Genomic DNA, 16670 nt, shown 5'->3' with positions numbered 1-16670 from the left:
AAAGTTGCAATGGCACTGAAAAAAGTGATTTATGACTTTTTATCACACTTATGACTGTTGCAGCATCCCCATGGGTCATATGATCAAAATGTGGATGCTTGGCAACTGACTGATATTTATGACGATTGCACTGTCCCAGAGTCATGTGATAACTTTTTGCCACCTTCTGACATACAATGTCAGTGGGGAAGCCAGATTAAGAACCATGTTACTAACTTAACAACTGTAGTGATTCACTTAACAACAGTGGCAAGAAAGGTTATAAAATGGGGCAAAATTCACTTAACAAAAGTTTCACTTAGCAAGTAGACAAGACTTCTGCTCAGCAATGTGTTAGGATGTGAGTTTTATTTTTTATTTTTTATTTTATTTCAAATTTATATACCGCACCTTCTCCCAAGGGACTCAGGGCGGTGTACAGCCAGATAAAAACATACAATACAAACATTAAGAACAATTAAAAGAATATATATTAATTTGGCCCCAGTTTAAAATGACAAACCAATTAAAAATTAAAAATTTAAAAATATGTTAAGCCAGCCCGGCTTGATGAAAAAAGAAAGTTTTAAGGGCACGGCAGAAGGCACCGAGGTCTTGGATTCTCCTTATCTCAGGGGGCAGCTGGTTCCATAGGGTAGGTGCCCCCACAGAGAAGGCCCTCCCCCTGGGGGTCACCAGCCTACATTGTTTGGCTGATGGCACCCTGAGGAGGCCCTCTCTGTGGGAGCGCACGGGTCGATGGGAGGTTGTCGGTAGCAGCAGGCGATCTCGAAGATAACTAGGTCCTATGCCATGGAGCGCTTTAAAGGTGGTAACCAACACCTTGAAGCGCAGCCGGAAGACCACTGGGAGCCAGTGCAGCTCGCACAGGAGCGGTGTTATGTGGGAGCGCCATGCAGCTCCCGTAATTACCCGCGCGGCTGCATTCTGGACCAGTTGGAGCGTCCGGGTGCTCTTCAAGGGGAGCCCCTGTAGAGAGCATTGCAGTAGTCCAGGCAAGAGGTGACGAGGGCATGAGTGACTGTGCACATGGAATCCCGATCAAGAAAGGGTCGCAACTGGCGAATCAGGCGAACCTGACAAAAGGTCCCCCTGGCTACAGCCGTCAGATGTTCCTCCAAGGACAGTTGCGTATCCAGGAGGACTCCCAGATTGCGCGCCCTCTCCGAAGGGGCCAAAGACTCGCCCCCAATAGTCAGCGATGGAGTCAGCTGACTATATCGGGATGCCAGGAACCACAGCCACTCAGTCTTGGAAGGGTTGAGTTTGAGCCTGTTCCTCCCCATCCAGATCCGCACAGCTTCCAGGCACTGAGACATCACTTCAAGGGCATCGTTGGGGTGGCCTGGGGTGGAGATGTACAGCTGGGTGTCATCAGCATACTGGTGGTACTTCACCCCAAAGCCACGGATGATCTCACCCAGCGGCTTCACATAAATGTTGAACAAAAGGGGCGAGAGGACCGACCCCTGAGGCACTCCACAGATGAGAGGCCTCAAGGTCGACCTCTGCCCCCCTGCCAACACAAACTGCGACCGGTTGGAGAGAAAGGAGGAGAACCACCGTAACACGGTGCCCCCCATCCCCAACTCTTCCAACCGGTGCAGCATGATACCATGGTCGATGGTATCAAAAGCTGCTGAGAGGTCTAACAGGGCTAGAACAGAGGAGCAACCCCTGTCCCGAGCCCTCCAGAGATCATCTACCAACGCGACCAATGCCGTTTCCGTGCTGTGCCCAGGCCTGAAACCCGACTGGAACGGATCTAGATAAGATGTTTCCTCCAGGAATTGTGGAAACTGTCGCGCGACCACACTCTCAACAACCTTCACCACGAAGCGAAGGTTGGAGACAGGACGGTAGTTGGCCAATACTGCCGGGTCCAGGGAGGGCTTCTTGAGAAGAGGCCTCACCACTGCCTCTTTCAAGGCTGTGGGGAAGTGACCCTCGCTCAACGAAGCGTTAATAATTCCCTGGAGCCAGCCTCGTGTAACCTCCCGGGAAGCCAGTACTAACCAGGAGGGACACGGATCCAGTAAACATGTGGCCGCACTAAGTCTCCCCAAAATCCTGTCCACGTCATCAGGGGTCACAGAGTCAAACTCTTCCCAGATAACGTTCTCAAGACTATTCTTTGCCACCCTGCCCGAATCTACCCAGTCAGAGTCCAAATCCCCCCGGATCTGAGCGATTTTGTCATACAGATATTGTCCGAAATCCTCAGCCCTGCCTTCCAGAGGGTCCTCCCGCGCTCCTGGTTGAAGCAGGGAGCGGGTCACCCTGAACAGGGTGGCCAGACGATTCTCTGATGACGCAATAAGAGCGGAAAAGTAATTAAACTTTGCTGCTTTTATCGCCACTAAGTAGGTCTTAATATGCGACCTTACTAGTGTTCGGTCAGATTCAGCGAGACTGGCCCTCCAACCGCTCTCCAGGTGTCTTTTCCGGCGCTTCATCTCCCTCAGCTCCTCGGTAAACCAAGGAGCCACGAGGGATCGGCACCGGGTCAGAGGCCGCAGAGGCACAACTCGATCCAAGGCCCCACCAGCCGCCCGATCCCAGGCAGCCACCAGGTCCTCGGCCGAGTCATGTGCCAGATCTTCAGGAGGTGGCCCAAGCTCCATCTGGAACCTCTCAGGATCCATCAGGCGCCTGGGGCGGACCCATCTTATTGGCTCCGCCTCCCTGTGGCGGGGTGTAGTGGTTTGAAGGTCCAGGCGAAGGAGCGAGTGGTCTGACCATGACAAGGGTTCCATGTCTATATCCCCTATAACAAGACCACTCAACCACTGGCCAGAGACAAAAATCAAGTCCAGAATGTGACCCCCCCCCCTGTGGGTGGAGCCATGAACTAGCTGGGTCAGGTCCATGGCCGTCATGGAAGCCATGAACTCCCGAGCCATCTCTGACGTTTCACCAATGGATGGCAAGTTGAAATCACCCATGACCATAAGCCTGGGTGTATTAACTGCCACCATGGCTATCACGTCGAGGAGCTTGGGCAGGGCCGTTGCCACGCGGCAGGGAACCAGGTACGCAAGCAACAAGCCCATCTGAACCCCATGACCCCATCTCACAAAGAGGGATTCACATCCAGCAATCTGTGGCACAGTGGTCTCCCTTGGACCAAGACCTTCGTTAATAATAGCCGCCACCCCCCTGCCCCTCCCCTGGGCCCTCGGCTGATTGAATGCTCTGAAGCCTGGTGGGCACATCTCAACCAGGGGGACCCCTCCCTCCGGGCCCAACCAGGTCTCCGTAATACCCGCCAAGCCCGCTCCCCCCTCCTGTATAAAATTGTGGATGAGGGGGGCCTTATTTACCATGGACCTGGTGTTCCACAGCATCAGCCGAAGGCCCAGATCCTGAGTATCTGAGCCACCTAGTATCCGAGAGGAGCCTTGGAGACTGGGGCGCGCAATAGCTCTCAAACAGCGAATGTGCTCCCCCGACACGTGATATGGTCTCCTGCTCCTGCCATATCTGCCCCTCCCATCCACCGTGCTAATGGCCCATCCCTCATTGGTATAGCCCTCCATCCCCTCCACAATCCCTCGTCCAGCACCCTCCAAACCATTGCCCCGTGCCGGGCTCGGCTCCGACCTTAGTGGATTCCCCCCCCCCATCCCTTTTGGTCGTTCTCTCAGTTCCCCTTAAAAGATTGTTAAAAAACCCCCTCCCTGAACCCTTTAAAATCTTATTAAAAAACTTCCCCAAGAAACCCCACAAGCTCTTCCTCGCACCATGCCATCTCTCAGGATTCCAAAATCTGTCATCGAGATAGGCCCTCGATAAAGTGGAGGGCCATACCTGCGAGAGGGGGGAATCTCGCAGGGCAAGGAGTTCAGACACTGAATACATCAAATCGTTAGGGGTGAGAAAAGTCCATGGTCAGGAGACCACCATGATGTTATAGTACAGGAGAAAGAGTTCCAGTCCATGGCACAGGCAACCGGGCTCCATTGCCCTCTCACAGCAATGGAGGGGAAGATATATGCCATCCAACCCCCGGAAGTTTCTTGGCCAACCATCCTCTCACAAAGGCCGACCAATAAAACTTTGATGGACACTGGGAGTGAAGGCAGCCATACACTGACTCCCACCGGCCTCGAGTCCATAGATCCAGTTCCCCATATAGGTTAGGAGAAGTCAGAAAGCCCAATCCTCCAGCTCATGAGCAGGATTTAGTTCGAAATTTAGTTCAGGAGAAATCTTGCAAAGGCAGGAGATTCAGAGATGGCTTGATAGAAATGGGGGAAAGTAGGAACAGCTCAGCAGGCCAGGATAGGTTGGGTAGTTATAACCATAATAAGGCCAACAAGGTCTCAACTTGGTAGAAAAAGAGGGAGAGGAGGGGGGAAGTATAGGCAGCAAGTGCCAATAGCCATTTTCCAGCCCCCTCAATCTCTCACAGCTTCCAATTGATGAAACATAGCGCTCCCCAGTTTTGCCCCCTCTAGCTCACCATGAAGGTCTCCGGGTCTGCATGGGGGCGGCCCTGCCCCCAAGGGCCAAACACCCTCAGGCCACCAGGGAAATCCAATTTTACGGCTGCTGCCAAGAGTCCCACGCCATCTCAGTTGGTCTGCAGGCCTTTAGGAAGCCGCCCTGGCACCAGCTGCCATCCTCACCGACCGCCGTTGCAGACGCCATTGCCGCCACCGACACAGTCGCCATTGGCCCTCCCGCGGCCGCCCCCAGCCGCCCCTAGCCTCCACAGATCTTTCTCGAGGCATCCGGGGGTATGGGAAGACTCCGCAGGGGGCCTCAGCATCGCCATCATCGGATGTTGCTGCCGCCGCCCCGCCAACTTTTGGCCAAAAGTATTGCAACACTTCATTTTGCCCCAAAGATTTCTAGTTTGTCATGGAATAAGTTAAAGCAGACAGAGTCAGTGGCCTCCATTTTTTTTTTCATAGTCCAAGGAACAAAATAGCAAACAGCTTAGTGTATTCTTGTAAATAAATAAATGAAAAAGGCATGGCCATTTGGCCATGTCTATAGCAATTCAATTGTGAGCTGATCAGGAATATATTTACATATAGGGCCCATTTATCTGGCCCTAAACTACCCTGAACTTAGTGGGTTTTACTTTTCAATATAAATGTAAGATTTTGTCATTAAAATATTTGAACCAGATTCTTTAACCTAAATTTAGATTCCTATCATGTAGACTACTGTCCAATCTAGTCCTATAAATATATTCTGGGATGAGATATTTTTAAAAAATACTTTTTCTTCATTTGTAAAATCCAGCATGGTAAAGTGTTATAGTGCTAGATAAGGAGCAAGGGAAGCTCCAGCTCTAGTTTTCCCTGTAGCATGAAAATCATCTGGGAGATTTTGAGCAAAGCATTCCCTCTTAGCGGGTCAGCTCAGTGGCTCAGTGGTTAAGACCCTAGGCTTGTTAGCTATAAAGTCAGAAGCCCAGGTTCCAGACCTGAGCATCACACGATGGGGTGAGCTCCCGTTTTTGCTCCAGCTTCTGCCAACCTAGCAGTTCAAAAACATGCAAATGTGAGTAAACCCCTATAGTTGGCAATCTACAGGGACTCCTTTACCTTTATTTTTTACTTCCTCTTAACCCTAATCAGTATCAGGCTCTGCATACAAAGCAGATGCAAAAAGCCATAATGTATTGATAGCTTTGCTGTGAAAACTAGGCGAGTGCACTGCACAAACAAGCAAATTCTGCATATATCAATTTATATTTGCCAGTAGTAGACAAACATTTTATTATTGACCATTTATATTGAACAGTATCATAGTCAAGTAGAGAATAGGAGTCACATAATTAAATCACAATTATTTTAATTTATTATAAATGCAGAAATGTCAATACTCCATCTTGAGAATGTCAGAAGAATTTGGGTTTAAAAGAAGATAGTTTATTACTCACCCAACTTGAATTGAAAACTTGTTATATAGAGTAACAGGTTTGCTAAGTGTCATGAAATACTTGTGAAAAATAAATTACTTTTTTTTCTGGGCAATAGCAGCATGTCTGAGAATTTTAATAATATTTTGCTCGGGTTCATATTTATGGCAACAGTCATCTCCAAATTCTCAATAAACAAATTGTTTAGGAATTTATCTGGCTATATGAATAGTGTATGAGATTACATTCATGTTGCATTTGCCAACGTATTTTGCCTACATTTTTTCAAATGCATATTTCTGTTTGTACCTTACCAAAATTTCTTTGTTCTAAAATGTTGATAACTGCAAATCAATAATTGGATATAGTAATAATTGGTCCTATAGTTCAGGGGTCCCCAAACCACGGTCCATGGACCGGCATCAGGCCATGGCATGACAGAAACTGGGCTGAGCAAACAAGAGAAGCCCCCATCCATAAGATGCAGGCAACACATTAAACCATGCCCCCTCCGGTCCATGGAAGAAACCTTTCTCCATGGAACCGGTCCCTGGTGTCAAAAAGGTTGGGGGCTGCTGCTATAGTTAATGCACTGTTCCAGGATCATGTTGTACAGTAAATGTGTCCTTCCTACGCCTGGACAGCTATTAATGCAACCCCACAAGATCGTAAACATTTAACGTTATTATGTTAACATATTGTATAGTATAAATTTTGGGTAAGTGTTTGCTAACTTATGCTGCCTATTAAACTGTTGTTTCTAACTAAGTCAGAATAAGAAGGAAATGCATTCTGGAAAGATAACTTGTAAAGTATAGCTATAAGGAATGTTAAGATTAAAGTTAGGCGCCTTATTTTTAAACTGGCAGTACGAGCCATAAATATTGAACATGGTTTTAAATGAGTTACTGCAGAAAACCTCAATCAAGGGAGAAATTCTGGCAAATTCTTGGTCACTTTGCTAGGAATATGCAAGTTAGGACTGAAAGTAGATGAGCAGCTGGAGGGAAATAAATAGGCCAATTCCAGGTTTATCTGATTTTTCCTCCCCATTTAAATATATATTACAAAAAACCATCTATATCCTGCATATTTAAAGCCTTTGTTAATTTGCACTTTATTGCTTCTTTTCCTTCAACTATCTTTGGAATATCAATAGCAAAGGAAACTGAGCAACTGATAGTTGCTGCTGTTACAGTAAGAAACTTTTAAAGCAGGGTCTGCAGACCAGTCCCAGTCCATGACCTTTTGGGAACTGGGCCACGCAAGCACACGAAGCTCCATTTGGGCAAGCGGCAGGCATGCGCATGAAACCATCCCCTCCCTCGCCTCTGTTGCTGGTCCGTGGAGCCGGAAAGATTGACGACCACTGTTTTAGAGGACAATCATTTTTTATCTGGACACATTCCTGTTTGCCCACACAAAGTGAGCTCCACAATCAGAGGAGGACTAAAGAGTGGCAAAAGACAAAAGAATCATCATGTCATTGTAATGCAAACTCCACCCCTTTTGTACATGTGTTGTGATATTATATGCAGGTAGAAAAAGAATGGAATAGGTTTTGAATTCAGATCTTAGGAGAAGAGAGAATAAAAATAGCCAGTTCAGCAATGGAGTCATTTAAGCATTTTTCCAGTTCCCTGGGAGCACTAGGCCTGATAGCATAACCGGGTCTTGAAGGCCTTCCAAAATATCAAAATGGATGAAGCTAATCTAATTTCAGGGGAAGAAGGTTCCATAAGGCAGGCACCACAGCAGAGAAGACACACCTTCTGGAACCCACCAAATGTAGATCCTTAGCTGATAGTGTCTGAGCATGCCTTCTTTGGCAGATCTAATGGAGTGGGCTGATGTAATCAGGGAGAGGCAGTCCCTCAGATAGCCTAGTCTCATTCCATGAAAGGCTTTAAAGATCAAAATAAGCACTTTGAATTGGACTTGAAAGAAAACTGGCAAGCCATGCAGCTCACAGAGCATTTGTTATCCTAGAAGACCGCACTGCTGAATTCTGTACCAGCTAAATCTGCTAGGTATTCCTCAAAAGCAGCCCCATGGAAAGCTCACTGCAGTCATTTAATTTGGAGGTGACCAGGGCATGAGTGACTGTGAGCAGGGCCTGCTGATCCAGGAATAGGCCCAACTGGCGCACTAGATGAAGCTATGCAAAAGCCCTCTTAGCCAGTACTACCTGCTTGTTGACCAAGAATCATAATCTAGGAAGATCCCCAGGTTGTGCACTGTGTTTACCTGTGGCAATGCAGTCCTATACAGCACCAGAGATGACACAATTGTAGAACCAATGGACCCCAAAATCCAAAGCCACTCAGTCTTGCCATCTGAAGCTTATTACTCCCCATCCAGATCTTCACAACCTTCAGACGCCATAAGACTTTCATGGTGTTGCTTAATTCCCCAGTGGTGGACATATAAAATTGGGTATCATACACATACTGATGATACCATATCTCATGGTGACAGTTGAGCTTATCCAGTGGCCTCATGTTGAAGAGGAGAGGTGAACATATCAAACCCTGTAGCACCCCACCTAGTAGGGGCCAAGGATGAGACTTCGCCCAAACATCACTGGAATTAACCATGAAGCAGGCAGACCAGCATAACGTTATGCTGCCCACCAGCAATGCTCTGAGCCAATCCAAAAGGATACTGTCACTGATATTATTGAAACCTCCTGAGAGGTCAAGCAGGGCAAGAATGGATTCACTACCCCCATCCTGCCCAAACCAGAGGTCATACAAAAGCTAGACCAATGCTATTTCCATCCCATGTCTGGCTCTGGCTCCTGGCTAAAAGGGATTCAGATAATTTGCTTCATTCGAGGTCATCTGAACCTGCTATGCAATCACCTTCTCTACCATCTTTCCTAAAAAGGGAAGTTAGATTGGATTAAAATTGTCCAATATAGTGGAATACAACAATGGTTTCTTGAGGGAGTGAATCAATGCCTCTTTAAAAGACAAAGGGACAATCCTCTCCTACAAAGAAGCAGGGGTAAAATGCTCCCAGTTCGGACCGGTAGAGATGGAGGCAGGTGGTTTGGAGAACTGGTAGCAAAAATCCCTCCCCCCCCCCCCATTGCTCAGCTGAGCCACGCAATCATCAGAGGCTTTTTTTTTATTTTTAAAAGCATTTTTTCTACAACCTCTTCGGCCAAACAGGTTATAGAAAAAATGCTTTTAAAAGTAAAAACAAAGCCTCTGCCGATCAGGCAAGTCAGCTGCGATCGTCAGAGGCTTTAAAAAAAAGAAAAAGCCTCTGTCAATCAGGCAAGTCAGCTGGGATCATCAGAGGCTTTAAAAGCATTTTTTAAACAACCTCTTCAGCTGAAGAGGTTGTAGAAAAATGGTTTTAAAAGTTAAAAAAAAAAGTTGGCCACGCCCACAGAACCAGTAGTAACAAAATTTACATTTCACCACTGCAAAGAAGAATTAATCATTGCCAGAACCCACTCACACAACATCCCCCAGCTGCTTTAATGAACCAGAAGGGACATGATCTAAAGAGCAGGGGGCCAAGCTCATAGTCCTAAAGTCCTGGCCACTTCCTCAGATCCAATAGGTTCAAACCATTCCCAATTAACTGGACAAGATTTGGTCGTAGGCTTCTTCTCTGGGCTTGCAACATAGTTAGTATAGAAATGGGAACGAATCCAAGCAACTTTATTCAAAAAATGCTTGCACAAATTCCTTTGCATGCCTCTGTAAGAGGTTGTCCATGGTCTCTTTATCCAACAGGGCCTATGTCACCTGAAACAGGACTGCAGGGCAGCAATTTGCAAATGCAAAAAGGGTAGAGAAATACCAACGCTTCACCACCCTTACCTCTATTATTAATGGCAGTACTAACTTGTGTTCAGTTAAATTCCTTATTGAGCATTAGCACTGCACTAGATATCTCCCATTTCATCTCCCTTCCATAAACCATAGAGAGTAAAGGGATCTGTGAGAGGAGAGATTACGTAGGCATGATCCAATCCAAATCTTCAGCTGCCCCTTTATTTCAAGCGGAAACCAACGCTTCTAATGGACTGTGCAGCAGACCAATAGAAATAATCATCAGCTCATTCTGAAATAGACCAATCCAATAAGTCCAATCTCCCTGTAGTGAGTGGTGGCAGTAGAGAATCCCATAGAAATTGGAGTGTGATTTGACCATGTCAAAGGGGACACTAAAGACTCCCCCAATTTTAGATCACATTGTCACTGCTCTGACAGGAACACCAAATCCAGAATGTGACCATTCTCCCAGGTCCATCTTGATGAACAAGATCTCACAACTGGGGACCTCTGAGGTATGCCCCCTGAAAACTATAAGAGATCCTCTGATAACAATCGCCACACCCCTGCTCCAGAATCTCAGCTGATGCCACACTTGAAACTCAGCTGGGCAAATTTCAGAAAGGGCAAAACCCAGGCAGGTCTCAGTAATGCTGTACAGGTTGACTCTTATCATCAAATCATGAATAAGAAGGTCTTGTTATAGACCAATCTAGCATTCCGTACTAGCAGCTGGATTTATGATTTATGTTACTTAGGCATTTTTATTGAAATAGACATTCATTATGTTATATAGTTTTAATTCTAATCTGTATTCTGTGTAATTATTAATTGGTACATACTGTGTAAATAAAGTGACATCTTACAGTTAAAAGAGAAAAAGAAAAGATTAGTCATGTTGTAGTAATTTTGTTCTATATTCTTTTTCTACTTTAATTTTTGGTGGAACGCTAGACATCTGCAGTAATTAATGAGAAACAGATTACTGCAAAATAGATGATCCATAGTGTTCTTCTTCCTGAAGTTGCACATTTTACCTTTATTGATTAAAATTTATTCTGTAATAAGCATTTTCATATTTACAGGGAAGATGGTATCATCGAAAGCAGGCTGTAAAGGAACTCCACTGTACTTTGATAAGACTGCTAAATGAGTTGTTACCATGGGAACCAAAATTAATGAAGGCATTTCATAGAAACAGGTAATTAACTGAATCTTTTTGGTAAATGTAAAATGTAAGAATTCACCAATCTTTTACTTGTTTATAAATATTAATATGAAAATAAAAAAAATCTTACTATCTACAATGTTCCATCAAAGGTCTCGCTTAAAAAAAGACTATGATGACTTCAGGCGGCAACCGGATCATGATAAATTTATTAGAGAACAGTGGACTAATGAGGACAGTGAAATAAATATTGTCAAAGAAATTTCCAGTACATTTACCAGTGAAACTTCAGAACACACAGAATTTTTTAAAAGAGACTATATGGATACGGGTAAGTGCTTTTGTTACCCTGTAACCAAAATGAAATTTGATAATAAAATAATTATCTGTTTTATATTAACCATTTATTTTGTTTTAGAGTATTGTGCAAATTCAGGCAACATTAATTACAGCATAGCCTGCTGGCAATTTTGACAAATCAACTTATGATGTTTTCCCAGGTCCCAATGGTAAAAAAAGTTCATTCATTCTTTCTTTCTTTCCCTTTGGGGAAGAGAGGGATGCTGATAGGTAACCCTGGCAAGATGTTTGTTCATACTTTTGACTGAAACAGTTTCAGATTTTTAAACAAATCCCCTCTTCCCCAGGATAAACAATGAGATATTATCTCTGTTGAGTTGATTAAATAATTTCAGGAAATGTTTGAATATTAAATTGAGTATAAAATAAATGAAGATTTACAGAACTAAAATAATTATGTTTTTGAGCACATCATAAATTGTACTACCAAAACTTCTTTTGTTGATTGGTACAACAGTGTTAGTGTGATCTGATCAATTAAAAATTATTGTTTGCTTTTCTAAAAATGCTTCCCTTCTTGGTTCTTCTTTTCCTCCTAGAAGACATGAACTCACCAGAAATGGACCTTGGTACAGGAAAATCCAGACCACTTAAAAAAGATTTGACTTGTAGAGAAATGCAGAAGATAGTGCCTAAATCTGTTAAACGCCAATCCAAGCAAAACTATTACCTAGATGACAGCACAAATGATTTTTTACCAAGGAAAAAGCTAAAATTAAGCACAAATGATGCTACCTTCTGTAGTATTGAAAATGATCTGTCAACTGAAAGCTGCTTGAATAAGCAGATAGAATCTTCAGCTTCAGAATCATTGGACATGACAGACTCTACAGCATATGTACCACATTTAATAAAAGGGACCAAACCTATCCAGGCCTTGCTTGCTAAGAATATTGGGAACAAAGTGGCCTTAACAAGTCAGTTGCCATCTACAGTAGGTAGAAGCACTTTTACTTCTGAAAAACTGATTATATCAACAGTCGGTTCTTCTCCAATTAAACCAGAATTGACCTGCCAGACCAGTTCAAAGAGTTCTTTGCAAGTGTTGTACAAAATGCCAACTGGCCGTTGCATGCCAGTAGACTTGCACAATAATTCAGTGAAGATTCAGATGCAGCCTGTAGTTGATGGTAAGTCAGGAGAAAAAACCACAGGAGAGAAAATCATGCAGCAAGTCCTTATTTTGCCTAAAAATTTTCTTATCCAGCACAGAGAAAGTAAAAGTGGAGCAAAAGAAAACCAACCCTTACAGCAAAATACAATTGAACAACACTGCATTTCTCTTCCACAATCAACAGATACCAACACTACTTTAGTCCCTCCTATTCCAGCTTCTTCAATAAATGCTGTTACTACACTTCTGCCTAACACAAATGTTAAAAAAAATATTATACAGTTGCCACAAGGGCCTGATTCAGTGAATAGAATTTCGCTGCTCCCCTCTGTCATTTCCACTAGTAACCCATTAGCATCAGTAGTGAAAATGAACCAAAGCGAGACTGTAAAAATTACCAAGACTGTTGTTTCAGCTGCCTCCTCCCCTGTTGCTTTACCTATTGTTTCTTCAGCAGTTCAGACTTTGACAACAGTATCACAGAGTGTGACCTCTTACACCAGTTCCTCCTCACAAAATACTGCTGATATTAGTGAAACAAAACAAGAGCTGAAAACAATCTGCATAAGAGATTCACAATCTATCCTTGTCAGGACACGTGGTGGGAACACAGGAATCGTAAAAGTGCAAACAAATTCAGAACCAATTTCTGCTAGTAATTTCTCTCCAAGTTCTGTTTTTACATATTCACCCCAGCTTCAAGCATTTTTAATGCCCAAATCCACACAGTTATCAACTTCTACTGTTTCAGCTGTGACAAAAGCGATACCTAGCTTCCCAACACTTGCTCAAATGTCTCCAGCAACTTCTTCTATCCCAACTATTTCCTCTTGTGCAAATCCAAAAATGGGGAAAGACACCACAGTCACATTTGGGCAGTCTCATAATAGTGGTGTGGTGAATCAAGGAGTGTCAAAAACTCTACATGGATCCTCCTCTCCATTCTTATCTTCCATGTCGTCAAACATTGTAATGACAACTCCACCAAACAGTTCTGGTAATGCAGTGAGCTTATCTACAGAAAATGTTGGGAAGAGTTCCACCTGTTGTACTACCCAGGCTTCTTTTATTAATCAACAAGTCAATGTAAATAATGCAAAATATTCTGTTGCACAGCCTGAAGTCACTTCCATTACCAGCAGGGGTCTGGGTAGTGCCCAAGTTCAAAAACTTATGTTAGTCACAAATCCTTCGCTTCTTCCTGTGTGTGGAGCTACAGGAGTCAACTTAATTCCTACTCCAACATCCACTGGTGTTAGTGCGCAAAAACTGGTTTTCATTAATACTCCACTTGCCAGTATTCAATCAAATGCAAATGTAACAACAGAACCACTTAAACAGACTTTCCCTCCTTCCATTGGTAAGACATATGTTAAAAGCACAGAGAAACCTCAGCTCGTCCTTCTTCCATCTACTGTGGGATCATCATTAAAAGTAAATACGTCGCCAACTGTTTCTCAAGTAAAAGATGTAAAAATAGGTCTTAATATTGGTCAGGCCTTTATAAATAGCACAGGCAATGCTCAGAATGTTTCAACAGTTAACATGCAGTCTACAGCACCAAAAGATTTGGAAGATAAAAATAATCATAATGTAATTTTCCCATTATCAACTAGTAGTGGTTTAGTTCCTATATGTTCAAGTTTGCCATGTCAAAGCATTGCAGCAAAAGGAGTAAATACCATTACAGTAACCAGCAGCCCATGTTTAGATCCTACTTCTGTGACACTGAGTGGAACTACTACTGGAACACGGCCTACTATTTTGGCTGGTGGAATGGAACCCTCAGCAAAAATAATACCAGTTTTAACTACACGGTTGTCCTCCTCTAATGTTGGAAGTACTATGGCTATATCAACTGTGAAAACAGGGCACCTAGCTTCATCTGTACTGATTTCTACTGCTCAACCAACAGTTTCCCATTCAAGTTTATCATCTGCTTTTCAGTTGCCAGTAACAGTTTCCTTGCCTGGACCAGTGAATGGTGTCCCTAAAATGTTGCATACAGTCCCTCAATTGCCAGCAATTCCACCTACTTCGCAATGTGTGTCCCATTCAAAAAGTCAGCAATCCACCCTAGCTCAGTTTCAGCCTGCGGGAATTTCAGCTGGAGTGCCAACAAATGGAAGTACTCCAAAACTTCAAAAAGCATCTCCAAATGCAAGTAAAGTGATTAATTTTTCTAATTTAGTTCCTCTGCCTTGCCCACCAGTGCCACTTAATGTAAAGCCAGTTCCAGCTTTCTCCTGTTCTCCTGGTACTGCTACAATTCAGACTGTTCCATCCTCACCATCAGTAGTTAATAATGTAGGCAGCCAATTAAATGAATCCCATATCCAGCAGAAAATAATAATTAACACCTGTACACCTTTGGCACCTGGAACTCAGATAATGATCAGTGGTACTCGTTTTGTTGTTCCATCTCAGGGCCTTGGAGCTGGCAGTCATGTTCTTCTCATTTCTGCAAATCCAAAAATTGGACCTCTCTTAACTGTTAGTAATGGCCATGGATTTCAAGGTGTATCGTTTGCTGCTCCCACTCCCCAGAAGACTACACAAGTGATGGGTAATTCCTTAAACTGGCAGCCATCAAAACTGCCTTTAAAAAGCTCTACCAAAATTGTGAACTCTCTTGGGATTGCAAATCCTGTGCCTATTGTTCATGCTACTCCACAAATAATTGCCAATACTTCAAAGTCAGGCACTCCATCTTTTGCAACAACACTGTCTACATCTTTGGTAGTGGTCACCTCATCTTCTACTCAAACTAAAACAACTTTAGCTCCTACAACCCACACTAGTACCTCACAGCTACAAAACAGTAAGTCTGTATTGCACCTAGATACATCTATTAAAAAACTGATGGTCAGCCCTGAAGGAGCCATTTTGAATGCTATAAAGACTCCAACATCAGAAACTTCATCTCTGTCTTCATCCTTCTCTGCTGACCTTATTTCTACAACTAAGAATTCTGCTGTTGTCTTCCCCAGTTTTCTGAAGTCCAGCATAGGTGTCCCAGACACAGCTGCGTCTTGAATTTCACATAAATGAGCCGTTGAAATATTGGGGCATTTGTATGTGTGTGTGCGTGTGTATGTGTATAAAATTAATTTATAATTGTTTTTTTAAAGTACACTGTTTGAAACATCTGACTTATGTCCATGAACCCAAGGCATGTAATGGCATGTTTTGAGCAGATGAAGCAATGAAGCAAAAAAATATTTTTGCGTATCATTGAGAATTCATGAGTGGAAGGGATCCAGGATGACAGTAGATAGCAGCTACACAGTTTGCTGTTAACAACAAAATGTTACCTGTTAACATGTTGAAACACCTGTCAACATCTCAAGGATTTGTGTGCACAAAGCCATCATTGGTTTTTTATTTTTAATTCATGTTAGATTGAGAATCATTTCGGTTTTCCTTTTTTCAAAAAATGGTGAGAAAGCACTTCTTGAAATATCTTTCAGAGCAAAACTTTTAAAGGCTTTTATTAAAGTGGGAGAAAAACTGTTCAGAGATATAGAAAGCAATGTTTGGTTCTTGGTTAGCACATTTACTGGGATCTGTTCTTTCTCATAATTTAAAAATTTTCTATTTTGTTTTCAAATGTTCCCATGTTCTATATTAATGTGTTGTAAAAATGCAATCTATGGTGTAAAATTGTACATAATCCCAATTCCTTAACAGTATGGACTAAACCATGTGTAAAAAGAACTACTCTTGTCTTATTTATGTTTTGTTTACATAATGTATAGTTTTTTAAGTATTTTAGTAATTTTGGATAAGTGTACTGTTTAGCAATAATGCAGAAGGATCTGTATGTAATAAACAAAGTTGCTGTAATTCTGCTTCATGATGCTCTGTGGAGAAAGGATATTTTGTCAGTAAGATATCTATATACTTGCATTAAGAAATCAGTGGAGGTTTCCAAATATTACATAATAAGCACACATATTTAGACATGATCCAATATAACATGGCATTTACCCTTAAGTAAATGGCTCACAATTATGATTCTTGTTTTTCAACTTTTACAGCTCTTCTATGTATCATTTATAGACCTCTTAAAGTGTTATAGTAGCCATAGAACATGAACATTTGTTCACAATTTCAAACGGGTTATTAAAAGATAAACATTTCTGTTTGTCTTGATTAAAATGACAAAGAAACCTAACTAGCTAATACACTATGATGTACAATAATGCAATCATTGTGAGGTAGACAATGAAGAGAGTTGACTTTGTTTGAAGAATTGCTGAATTGAAAATATTACTCAGTCATCTGTTCCTCACCATAAGTTCCACTCTATTCATACTTTCATTAGGATTTCACAAACAAGTACTTAAAGGGCAG

At 42.8% G+C, this 16670-nt stretch overlaps 1 protein-coding gene across 3 annotated transcripts in view; it reads left to right on the top strand.

The window, feature by feature from the left end:
* The window catches only part of BRD10 (bromodomain containing 10), a 65878-nt gene extending 49718 nt beyond the window's left edge, over nucleotides 1-16160 (top strand). For 2 of the 3 annotated variants that reach the window (XM_034410360.3, XM_034410358.3), the window contains 3 exons: nucleotides 10758-10873; nucleotides 10993-11171; nucleotides 11740-16160. In XM_034410360.3, the coding sequence (XP_034266251.2) occupies nucleotides 10758-10873; nucleotides 10993-11171; nucleotides 11740-15350 (3906 nt within the window). In that variant the 3' untranslated portion in view covers nucleotides 15351-16160. The remainder of the gene's footprint in view (nucleotides 1-10757; nucleotides 10874-10992; nucleotides 11172-11739) is intronic. The other variant, XM_034410359.3, reaches the window with a different exon arrangement.
* The last annotated feature ends 510 nt before the right edge of the window (nucleotides 16161-16670 follow it).

Source organism: Pantherophis guttatus, chromosome 2 (genome assembly GCF_059756535.1).
Source record: "Pantherophis guttatus breed Tessera chromosome 2, ASM5975653v1, whole genome shotgun sequence".
Classification (NCBI taxonomy): domain Eukaryota; kingdom Metazoa; phylum Chordata; class Lepidosauria; order Squamata; family Colubridae; genus Pantherophis; species Pantherophis guttatus.
The sequence above is the reverse complement of the archived record's forward strand: the minus strand, read 5'-3'. Positions and strand labels throughout refer to the sequence as shown.